The 11,730-nt window shown below is 41.6% G+C and overlaps 1 protein-coding gene across 4 annotated transcripts; it reads left to right on the top strand.

Moving 5' to 3' along the window:
• The first annotated feature begins 571 nt into the window (after positions 1–571).
• On the top strand, positions 572–9,817 carry nr2c1 (nuclear receptor subfamily 2, group C, member 1). Of its 4 annotated transcripts, none has more exons than XM_034588363.1 (14): positions 572–950; positions 2,180–2,314; positions 3,873–4,106; positions 4,254–4,332; positions 4,423–4,607; positions 4,692–4,843; positions 5,913–6,009; positions 6,644–6,828; positions 7,216–7,369; positions 7,480–7,601; positions 7,734–7,876; positions 8,065–8,202; positions 8,357–8,462; positions 8,955–9,817. In XM_034588363.1, the coding sequence occupies exons 2-14, from the start codon at positions 2,243–2,245 to the stop codon at positions 9,124–9,126; spliced, it is 1,839 nt and encodes a 612-aa protein (XP_034444254.1). In that variant the 5' UTR covers positions 572–950; positions 2,180–2,242; the 3' UTR covers positions 9,127–9,817. The 4 variants fall into 4 exon arrangements, with proteins under 4 accessions (XP_034444254.1, XP_034444255.1, XP_034444256.1 ...); XM_034588364.1 differs by having other exon boundaries at positions 574–950; positions 4,423–4,602; positions 4,693–4,843; XM_034588365.1 differs by lacking the exon at positions 572–950 and adding an exon at positions 995–1,138 and having other exon boundaries at positions 4,423–4,602; positions 4,693–4,843.
• The last annotated feature ends 1,913 nt before the right edge of the window (positions 9,818–11,730 follow it).

Here is an 11,730-nt window from a genome sequence, read left to right as displayed (position 1 = left end):
GAAATTCACTTGCTACAGCAGCAGACAAGTCAGAATAAGGTAGACGAGAATTAAAAGCAATAGAATAAAAAAATTATAAAAAACACAGAATATCTACATAATATACACCATACTGTTTGTATAGAGATGAACTACAGTAAAGTGCAGCGGCACAGGATGATTGCTCGAGCATGTAAAATAGTATAAAGAGATATAAATATTCATATATATGCAGATAAGACAATACGAGTATAAAAATGCTATTGAATTGATATATAGTATTAATTACCATACCATAGTAACCAAACTATAGTAAACTAAATATATAGGTATAAATTCACAATCGTATACCACATAGTATGAATAAAGAAAGGTATACAAGAATATTAGATAATATAACAATAAGATTAGATAAAATAGGATAATCCTTTATTAGTCCCACAGTGGGGAAGTTTGCAACATAACAGCAGCAAGAGGGCAGTCAAAAAAAGACATCAGTTCAGTAATATGTCGCATGCACTACTTAAGTATAAAGTATACAAAATATATAAATGTAATAAAAAAACAATATACATATATAGTGTAAACAGAATATGTACAGTGGAATGGATTGCACATAAGCAATTGAATTTCACAGACAAATTAATATTGCAGTTAAAAAGTGAAACATATATATATATATATAAATGGGTGTGAAATCACAACGAGGTATACATGTGGAATTATATAAAATAATATCATATAGTAATGTATGCTATGTGATGGAGATTCCCACAATGGCAGTTTCACTTTGACAGGTTTACAGCATCAGCACCGGGAGCAGGGCGCCTCACCGCGCATGCGCCACACTCGTTTATTAATGGAGAAAAAAAGGTCACGAACTCTGACCCTCCCACTAACTGCAGCAAACAGATAAAATATGAATTTATTGAAAGCGATACGTTATCCTGACAAAAAGCTCCTCGACAGGTAAGACCCGTTTGCTCCTGTGGAGGCATGAGGGGCTGGTGACAGAGACCCGAGGGTCCGGCAGCACAGGAAGGGAGGGAGTGTTCAGCGGGTCTTCAGCAGGGAAGCTGCCATTAGCCACCACCTAGCAGAGGCTAACCTAGCTCGTTAGCATTGTCCCCCGATGCCGGGCGTGTAGGGATACAATAAGGCAGGTATGAAATAATGTTGATATCTGAGAGCGACCGCGTAGCTGCATAGATAGAAAACACTCACGTGTAGCTGTTGGAGGTAATGCGGTCACACGAACGGTTAGCGGACCAGCTAGGTAGCTAACAAGACTAGCCGCGTCAGCTAACGGAGCCAGCGTCGCCTGGTGTTAGCTCCTGTGCTAACTTTGCTAACCAGGTTCCGCAAACTAAACTAAACCCCTTGAAACGCGAACGCAACAGCCGCACATCGTGGTGTTGGATCCACTTTCTTGCCGAGTGGAGAGCTGATGTGGAGATCCAGTGGAAAAAATAATGTGACTTTAGCCTAGTTGTCGAAACCGAAGTCCCGCCGTTGCCTCTGCGACTCGGCGTCACGGGCCCTGAACCCTAGCATTCTTTAACCCTTCAATGTTGACCTTTCACCCACAGGAAAAGAAATACCTTTATCTTCCGTATCGATTTTGAACAGCGAACTGCCACGAGCGTGTGTGTGTCGCCGCTGCGGCTTCACCGCTCATTTCGAGTCGCGCCACAGTCACATTTAGCTGTATTTTTTTTTTAAAAACAGGGCCACCGATTGTCCAGTTCTAGCTAGCGCCGGCTAGATTGTGTTAGCACGGGCCACAAACTACCGTGACTCGCAGTCTGAAGAATCAGATGTTTGTTCTTTAATCTGTTGCTTCTAAACGGATATGCTGAAGCAAATTTTGACTGTGATCGCTGTGAACATGGATTTAAGATGCCGATTTTTTTTCTGGCCCGGGTTTTATGTTCCTGCGTTACATTCATTTTTATTGTTTATCCCACATTGACGCACACTGCACTTCAGAGAATATGAGCACAACAACCACCCTGCCTAGTTGTTGTAGGTAAAAGCTCTGTCCCTTCAAAAGTCACCCGCATATCGGTGGCCTGTTAATTAGCCGTACACTGTTGTCGGAAAGAAGACGAGTGAATAAAGGACCCATATCCGTAGCGGTATTTCCTGACACTTTAACTCGGATAAGGCATGAAGTAAAGCTTATGCTCTCTCTCTACAGGTGTGTGTGTCTGATGGGGCTCTGATGTGACGAGCAGAGTCAGAAGGTGTGCACAGTATCAGAATGGATGGACAAACACAAAGGATTCAGCTCGTATCAGCAGACAACAACATGGCTTTAGGACACAGAATCCAGGTGATGTGACAGCCTGTTATGTTTGAATGAACACATTTCAGTCTTTCCCAGAGGTTGACTGCTATTTGAGCGGGGGGGGGGTCGGCTTTGGCTCTCTGTTTGGTTGTTCTGTACAGGTTAGTTTATTAATGATCTGAGAGCTAATAGAATGTTTGTTTATTTACTCTTATACTACCTATTCTTGTCAGAGGGTGCAGCTGTAATGGCAGCAGAGCTCAAATCACTGCTGTTGCCAAATTGGCTGCTTTAACAATAACGTTGGTGATTTTGCCTGACTCTCAGGTTTTGGGGTCTTTGATCCCGGACTGATGTGGTAATAACATCCATCCTGACTGATCTGATCACAATGGCCATGGGTTAGGTACATGTCTGAACGCACACAAATGCATCCTGAAAGCATCCTGAGATCCAATCACTGGAACCACATTGGGAGGTGGTCTTGTACACCTGTGGCTACGTTCTTTTCGCAATGTGAACGCAATTCTGTTCGTCCACCGTCTCAGCTGATGTCCTCTGACCCACTATAGTTTCACAATGAATAGAAAGTAGTTTTACTCGTCTCAGTGTCCATATGTTGATTATCTTGTGGCCACAATATCAACATTGATCAACACATAATGATTTCTATTTTTCTTAAATTGGTAAAATCTTTCTTTACAGCAGAGCTGCACTAGAGTCAGTCAGACCCTCCTGACCCTCTCTTTTGTATTTTCTTGCTCACTCATGATGACACACAGACAGTCATAAGCTCCTTTCAGACATGCACTGGACTCCGCAGATCCTCCATATTTTCTCCGTAGTAGCTGCATGTGTGAACACAAATGTCAAAATTAGACACTCGATGTAAGAACACAGCAGGGGATCCCCCACTTGATTCACCGCGAGCGAGTTGGAGGGGGTTTGATGACAATGATTCTACCAGATGCAAAAAAAAAAATTTGTGTCACAAGTGTAGAAGACACAGACGAAGATGTCTAGAGAGTTTGTGGTGATAAGAGCCGACAACCGTGTCTGGGTAACATCTGTTAAATCAGACTGGGGGGGGGGGACTTTTTTTTTTTATTAATTAATTTGGTCATTGGTCATTTGCATACAGAGCAGGGAAGTGAGATCCAATGATATGTGGTCACAGGAGACGCATTCCAAACTTAGGTATTGTCCACTTGTGTCTCTCAGAACGGATGTTAATACCAAGTCACAACAGGGCCTTTGGTTTGTTTTTGGGGTCTTTGGTTATATAGCACTTGTTGGAAAGCTTTTATTTAACTTAACAAGTTGTCAACCTGTCTCTCTTCTGCCCCTTACTCACATGTGTCTGGGGAATCAAGTTAAACCATGCCCCTTAAAACAATGCCCACTGTCATTTGCAGCAGTCATGTGTTAGTGGCAAAGGAGAGTCCAAACCACACATAACCTTCTCCATACCCCTAACTGTATTTGGAGGATCCACTTCCTGCTCACTTGCCCTTCACTCAGTAATGGAAGGAGAAAGCCACCCACTGTATCTACAGCCAGCACTCTCTCATGTTTTGATGTGTTGTTTTTTTATTCCAAATAGATTGTAACAGATCAGCAAACTGGCCAGAAGATCCAGATTGTCACAGCACTTGAGCCATCTTCCCCTGGAAAGCATCAGTATATTCTGGCAAATGCTGATTATTCCCCTGGCGGGAAGGTGATTCTGACAAAGCAGGACGGTTCACCCAACAAGGTCATCCTGGCCGCTCAAGACAGCTCTGGGGTTAACCAGCTGCTGTTTACCTCCCCTGAACTGGCTGGGCAACAGATTCAGGTATTGCCAGGGGATATTAGCGAGTTCCTTCAATTGGTTACAATAAACAAGGTCTTATGACTCAAGCTTAATTCTGTTTAGTCAGTCTAAACTGAATCTTATGTTTGCTGTATTAACTATTCCTTTGTCTCGGGTTGTTTTTTTCAGTTTGTGACAGAAGGTTCAGACCAGTCTATGGTGAAGCCAGTTGTGGAGTACTGTGTCGTCTGTGGAGACAGGGCCTCAGGTAGGAGAGTTTGCCTTTTGCTAATAACTATTCACTATTCATTTTCAGTAACACATGAGCTAAGGTTCACCGATGTGTTTCCTCTGTCAGGGCGCCATTACGGAGCTGTCAGCTGTGAGGGCTGTAAGGGCTTTTTCAAACGCAGTATTAGGAAAAACCTGATATACACGTGCAGGGGCTCCGGAGAGTGTGCAATCAACAAGCTTCACCGAAATCGATGCCAGTACTGTCGACTGCAGCGCTGCATATCTCTGGGCATGAAACAAGATTGTAAGAGACTATAATATTGAATATGTAGCTGTGGATATGTTCTGTAGGACTCGCATACTTAAGATCTGATGTCTTTGTTTTGTGTTTTAGCTGTGCAGTGTGAGAGAAAGCCTGTGGAAGTGACCACCAGAGAGAAATCTGTCAACTGTGCTGCCTCCACTGAGAAGATCTACATCCGCAAGAACCTGTGCAGCCCTCTGGCTGCCACACCCACTTTTGTATCTGACAAGGAAACTGCTAGGTACATTTCTGGTCAAGTGGTAAAACACCTCAAATTTTTTTTACAGTTATTACTTTAATCAACATAGGGTAATTTCTCAGCGTACTCTGAAAATCTGAGCATAGAACAAACAAATATTAAAGAAAAACTGAATCATGGAATCGTGAATCCTGAATTTAATAAATGTATCTTTTATTCTTTCAGTAGCTGAACACACTGGTGATGTTCTCCTTTGTGTTATTGCTGGAGACTGTCCTCCCCTTATATCATGTGAATCGTCCGTCTCGTTTATCTTCTAATGTTGTCGATCAATATCTCGCTGTAGGATGAGCCTCAGACCAACCAGTTTCTCTTAATTGGCCTTTTTCCGCTAAATTATGACAATAATATACAGTAAGGCTTCCTACAGTACATTAGTCAAATTGATTTTCTTAGTGTAACACCAACATTTATTTACAGTAAATAATAATAATGCATCAGCATGTAGTAACACAACTTATCCCAATATTGTCTTTTGTATAGAGAGATCGCAAGTAACCAACACAAAAATTGGGACCTGAAGAAGTTGGTTGCATAAACACATTTCCTCCCATTGCTGCATGAAAACTATAAGTCAGCGTATTTCTGTCTAATTTCTGTCCTTTTTCTATTAAATAAGATCTATTAAGATTAAGATTTTCCAGTTATCCTTTACCTCTTTCTTTTATTATTTTTAGGTTGTTCACTGGACTCGCTGCGGAAATTTCAATAAAAATTGTCCGAATTTTATTGTTCTAAAACTATTTAACAGCCATAACAAAATATAACTTAGCAGCTCATAGAATACACCTGCACTAATTTAACACAAGACATAGCTCTGCCATTAAATGTTACATTTTTAATAACTGACATTACTGAACTGCATCACATTGTTTGGCATTTTGTTTTCTCTATTTACAAACATGATGGAGAAACTTAGAAACGCTTCTCCGTGTGATGCTGTATATTTCTGACCGTAACAAGTTTAAGAACATCCAGTGGTAAATATACTGCGTTGTTCTGTATTGTATAATTCAAAGTGATATGTGACTTATCAAATCTCCAACTGCAGGTCCACAAGTTTGCTTGAGTCAAGCATGTTGCTCAACATCCAACAACCTTTCCCCAAGCTGGAAAATACCATCTTGATCCCAGCATCTCCTGACAAGGTAACTAATGCAATAACATTACAGCACATTTAACTCATGTTATTCTTACTTTAAAGGTTCAGTGTATGAAATGTAGGTGAAAGGATCTATTGTTAGAAACTGAATCTAAAATAATCCTAGTGATGTTTTCACTAGTGTGTTTCATCTAAATGAACAAATTGTTGTTTTCTTTACCCTAGAATCTGTCCTTTTATATTTAAATAATTTATATTTACATCGGGAGCGGGTCCTCTCTACGGAGGCCACCATGTTTTTTACAGAAGCCTAAACTGGACAAACTAAACCTTTTCGAGTTTTTATGACCACTGAAGCTTCCACAGGTTCTCTTTCATGTTTGGAAGGGGAGGGGGAGGTGAGGGTTATTCAGCTGCAACATGCAACTTCACCACTAGATGTCACTAAATTCTACATACTGGACCTTTAAATATGAAAGCCAAATCTTGGAGTTTTATATCATATTGATGATCAGTTGCTTCTTCATTCGTTGTGTATGTGTCTTAACATCAGTGAGTTGTGGACCAGTTTTATCCTTTTCAGACATTTCAGTAATTTTGCTAACATGAAGCAGGGTAGCACAAACAAATACACATTTTTATTTCTGAAGCATGTCGTATAACTCCACTGCCCTCCGCAGGATGACCCATCTCAAAGTGACCTTGGTACGCTAGCAAACGTAGTGACGTCCCTCGCCCAGCTCAACAAGAACAGGGAGGCGAGTGACAGCGGCAACGATATGATGGGAGTTGAAACGCTCAGCAATGGCGACAGCTCGATGACAGACATCCAAGGAGACGAGCAAACTGCAAGTGATATCACTCGGTAAGGGATTATGATGCACGTCATAATGCATCAAGAGGCTTTGACACTGACCAGTGGTTTCTGAAGAAGTTGATGCTGCGTGTGAAGATCTACAGGAGCACTGGAAAGAAACCCAGCGGCTGTTTGCTGTTTTTCTCCTGTGTGTCACCAAGCTTTAATATAATTTCCTGTAGGGCCATGTGGTCTCTGCCTCAGCTTTTAAGGACTTAATTAGATTACACCACAGTCGGTAAAAAAATATACATCTTGGACTGTGGGGTGCACTGCAGTGCTTTGAGTTGTGTTCTTTAATTCTTGTTTCTTAATCAGCTGCAATATATTATGAGTAAATCAAAACAAGGATCTTTTGTTGTGAGCATTTTGTTTTCTTGTTTTGTGTATCATTAGAGCTTTTGACACCCTGGCTAAAGTCCTGCACCCCGGTGACGGCTCAGCAGCAGACTCCTTGGAGGCTACGATGCAGCTGATGTCAGGAGACCAGTCGGGCCCAGTAGTGGAGTTGGAGGGACCTCTCCTCTCTGACAGCCATATCCCATTCAAGGTAAAAGTACATCTCCGAGACCAAAAGAAAGAATTTCACTGAGTTACACACTTTTCTGATTAACACTAAAGTCGTGTCTTCTCCCTCTGCATTTGGATTGGTTCCTACAGCTCATGATGCCTTTGCCTGTGCCAGAGTACCTCAATGTCAACTACATCTGTGAGTCGGCTTCCCGCTTACTCTTTCTCTCTATGCACTGGGCACGCTCCATACCTGCCTTTCAAACCCTCGGGTAAGCCTTTCTCACCTATGATTATTGTTTTTTTTCAGAAATGCACTTAAAAACCATTACAAAAATAATAACTATAATTATTACATGTCAATTGTGAAATGCCATTCAAATTAGTCCCATTTTATTTTGCAGTGGTCAAGACAACGACATTAACTTGATGAAGGACTGCTGGAATGAACTGTTTGCCCTGGGTCTGGCGCAGTGTTCCAACATTATGAATGTTGGTACCATCTTAAGTGCCATTATCAACCATCTGCAGACCAGCTTACAGGAAGGTAGGAGGGCTCTGCTGTTGTCTGCCTGCGAGATTCTTCCACTGAGAACATAATTTCAAAAGCGTAAACCGTGTTAAATCTGTAATTTTCATTTGATTGTGGCACAGTTTGTATTGAATTTCAAAACTGTACCTATGCTTGGCCCCTTACATTCTTGTGTTTCCTCTGTTTTGTTTTGTCTCCAACAGAGAAGCTGTCCCCAGAGCGAATAAAACTAGTAATGGAGCACATCTGGAGGATGCAGGAGTTCTGTAACAGCATGTCCAAGCTGTCCCCAGACGCGTATGAATACGCCTACCTCAAAGCCATCGTTCTCTTTAGTCCTGGTGTGTAGAGTAGTTTAAAAACTGAAAATGGCATATATATATATATTTTTTTCTTTGCATTAGGACAAAATTCTCAAAGTATTACAGAAGACGATATTGGGACATACCCATAGACTCATGTCTGTATGTGTGCATGTGTCTGCTTCTGTACTAGATCACCCAGGCATAGATAACATCCCACAGATCGAGATGTTCCAGGAGAAGGCTTACATGGAGCTGCAGGACTATGTGACCAGGACCTACCCAGAAGACTCCTATCGGTTAGTCTTGTTTATATCTACTCTTAGAAAAGGCCTCTTTGAGGAGCTGGATAGGCGTAGAGATGTGTACCCTCTCTAACATACTCAAGGACAGTTCATCTCCTTTTACACTGGTTCCTGCCTGTAGCTGCAACACTGCTCACTCCGGTGTCACAGGCAGCACAAACTGTAGTGCCCATGAGCAGTTCAAAGAGACATGACCTCTCTTTTATTCCTCGTGTTCTTAAACTTCTTAACAAACGACTTTATGTTCTCTGCCCTGCTTATTATTCAAGAAGATATGATATGAATTATTCATTTTTGTATTATGTTGATTAAATGTTTATTATAAGGACATCAGTTCAGGTTTCACAGCTAAAACTTATCTACATGATGCCAGCTGACTGCTGTAAATGAAGCGGTGTACGAATACGGAGTTACTTTGTGTTGAACATATGATGAGTTTGACTTATGTCAACATTTATCTCTCCTTTCCCCGTCATTAACTCCCAGGTTATCCAAGCTGCTGCTGCGTCTTCCTGCCCTCAGGCTGATAAGTGCAGCTGTCACCGAGGAGCTGTTCTTCGCCGGCCTCATCGGCAACGTGCAGATCGACAGCATCATCCCATACATCCTTAAAATGGAGTCCACTGATTATAACAGCCAGGCGGCGTCTGGGGTCTGACACCAGACTGCAACATCGGACTGTGAAAACTCAGCAGCCAACCAATCAGAGTGCTTTGCAGACTGCTTATTGAGTGATCATAACATACTGTATTTATGACACAGCATCCTGTGTGAATTCTGTTTCCACTTTACCTGCCTCCTGCATCTGACTTCTCAGTGGAGCGCGACTCACAAAGAGGTCAAATCAAATCAACTCCGATGGCAAGCAAGCCCCCTGATATCTGCCCATTCAGGAATGAACGCTTTAAACCTGCATAGTAGATTGTGCTTTTTATTGTACATAGAATTTTATGCTTCATTCTCTCCAGGCCTTTCCTTTTTCTGCAGATCTCGTTTGTACTTTGAAGGAATCTGAGTAGTTTGTTTTTCACTGCTTTCCTACATGGCCATGCATTTTTTTATCTTCTAATAATTATGAGGAAAGAAAACGTATCATGTGAACCGCTGTGTGAGATGTTGTTATTGCTGAAGGGTCTAACCTTTTATTTCTTATTTGTTGGCCAATCCAAAGGATAGGGCAGCATCATGTTGACTGTTTAACGCAGATGATTCACTTGGATCTGAAGAAATTGTGTATATAGATTTGTATATAGAATGCACCAAGAAGGCTATAAAGAGCAGCACTTGGTAATGATGTGGATTCAATGTTGGTCAAGTCATTTGACAATAAAGACATCTTTCAATCATGATTCTGCTGCATCACCGTCAGTGTTAGGGTTTTGGATATCAGCTGTGGGCTACAAAACGGACAGCATAAAATATGATGTGTTGCGGCCATGTTAGTAAACATTGGGAGGTTTAACACTGCATTATATTAGACTTATGTATGGATGTGGAGGCTAAGTATTATCTGTGCTGCCTGTTTTGTGGTGAACTTGTTTTGCTGGGACTCTTGATGATAATAATGCACTGCAGTGTTTATTTGTGCCATCGAAGCAAAAATCCTAAGAATACAGTAACAGTAAAAATGACACAATGACTTAAATTAAAAATGACTTAAAATAAACACTGAGCCAGGTAATCAGTTCGTTAATCATTGAGAGGAGCATAAGTGGAGTATTCATAGTAGTAAATGGGATAAACATTCTTTAGTTTGAACAAAAAAGCCCCCAGATAATCAACTTGTGACCTTTGTCAAAGTCCCCTTCAGCGTGAGTAGTGTTTGTTGACCGGGTTCAAGTAACACTGCAGCACTGAAACTGAACAAAGTTACATTTGTTTGATAGTAGGGGAACCATGGAGTCTTGTGAACATGTCTTCTACTGCTACAAGTGCAGTAATCCAGGGGAGGGGTTTATCAGCTCATGTTGGAACTCCTCCAAGAAGCTGTTTCACTAAATGATCTGGATAAGTGGAAGGTGGAGCAGCTCTGTTTTACTCCAATCAGACTTTGTTAGTGATTTGTCATGGCTCCTGTCATGGTTTAATTCATTAAACTTAGAAAGAAAACTCAAGTTCCGAACACTTTGGAAACATCCTCTGTAAACGCAGTGGCCTGTTTACATGTTGCCTATGAATTAATAATGCAAAATCTGTATCCTACCCCACTGACTTATTGTTGTGTCAAGTGGCGTGAAGCTGGAAGGTGGGTGTGCGAGGGACTAGACTTTCAGTGTTAGTTATTAGCCAATTCATTTTTCATTAGCAGTCTGCGGATGTGGGCGACCAGGGGACTGTTCCTGTAAGCTTTCTTTTGCTGTAGTTACCCAGTGAACGTGTGCTGCGTTATGGCAACATTAAAACTTGATCGCATGAATGATGTCGCTCTGCTGCTGTTTATAGACGCCCATTGTCCAATACATGCAGCGGCTGCTTTCTATTTCTATTCTCCACGACCCTATCACGTCGCTGCGTGGCCTGACCCGTCCTCTGCACCACAGAGGTTAATGCATGTCAACGCATGGTGCACTCACTTACTGTAAGTTCTGTGCAAACAATAGAGGACATGCTCGACATCTCTTAGCAAACCACCCAACAGTTTACAATTGCACAAACAAACAGTGTTTGTCTGTTTCTGTGAAGTTTGAGGGATTTGTGATGCAACATGGGCCCTTTGTATGTGTGCTGAGGTGGATTAGCTCATTCCAAGCTGAATGAATGTGAGAGAAAGGGCCAGTTGGACTGTTCCCATGGCTGCTTGGGGTTTTTGGGGGGTGTTAGAGGGGAAGTGAGGCAGGTTTTGCAAAGTAGAACCAGCAGAACTGGTTTAATGAAAAACAAAAAGAATCTTATACATTATCTTCAACTTTAATCTTACAATCACAAGATTTTCTACAGTCTGAGAAGATGTCGTCTTGAGCTGCAGCTTATTAGACCAACTGTTTCCAATTCATTTTTATTTTTCTTCAGTCATCTGCCTCTGCAGGTTGTGTTGAATCGAGAGAAATGACGTAGAGAGAATATGCAACATATTTGTCATGAAGATTAGACAGGTAAAGGGTGTGCCCCACCTCTGGCCCAATGTCAGCTGGGATTGGCTCCAGCTTACCTTGAGACCCTCAGAAGATAATGTGGTGTACGTAATAGATGGATGGATGAATGGATTGTGCCATTAAGTCTACACATTTCAATATATGCTCAATACGTTACTTGTGAGTGTGAT

The sequence above is a fragment of the Hippoglossus hippoglossus genome, chromosome 6 (genome assembly GCF_009819705.1).
Source record: "Hippoglossus hippoglossus isolate fHipHip1 chromosome 6, fHipHip1.pri, whole genome shotgun sequence".
Taxonomy (NCBI): Eukaryota; Metazoa; Chordata; class Actinopteri; order Pleuronectiformes; family Pleuronectidae; genus Hippoglossus; species Hippoglossus hippoglossus.
Note: the sequence above shows the minus strand (reverse complement) of the source record. Positions and strands in the feature narration are given on the sequence as shown.

What these genes read in the sequence shown, in the direction of transcription:
- nr2c1 (XM_034588363.1), top strand. Translation starts at nt 2,243, where the DNA reads ATGGATGGACAAACACAAAGGATTCAGCTCGTATCAGCAGACAACAAC. An exon ending in GCATGAAACAAGATTGTAAG is followed by an intron (nt 4,608 to 4,691) that starts AGACTATAATAT and finishes TTTTGTGTTTTA; the next exon opens with GCTGTGCAGTGTGAGAGAAA. An exon ending in CATCGTTCTCTTTAGTCCTG is followed by an intron (nt 8,203 to 8,356) that starts GTGTGTAGAGTA and finishes CTTCTGTACTAG; the next exon opens with ATCACCCAGGCATAGATAAC.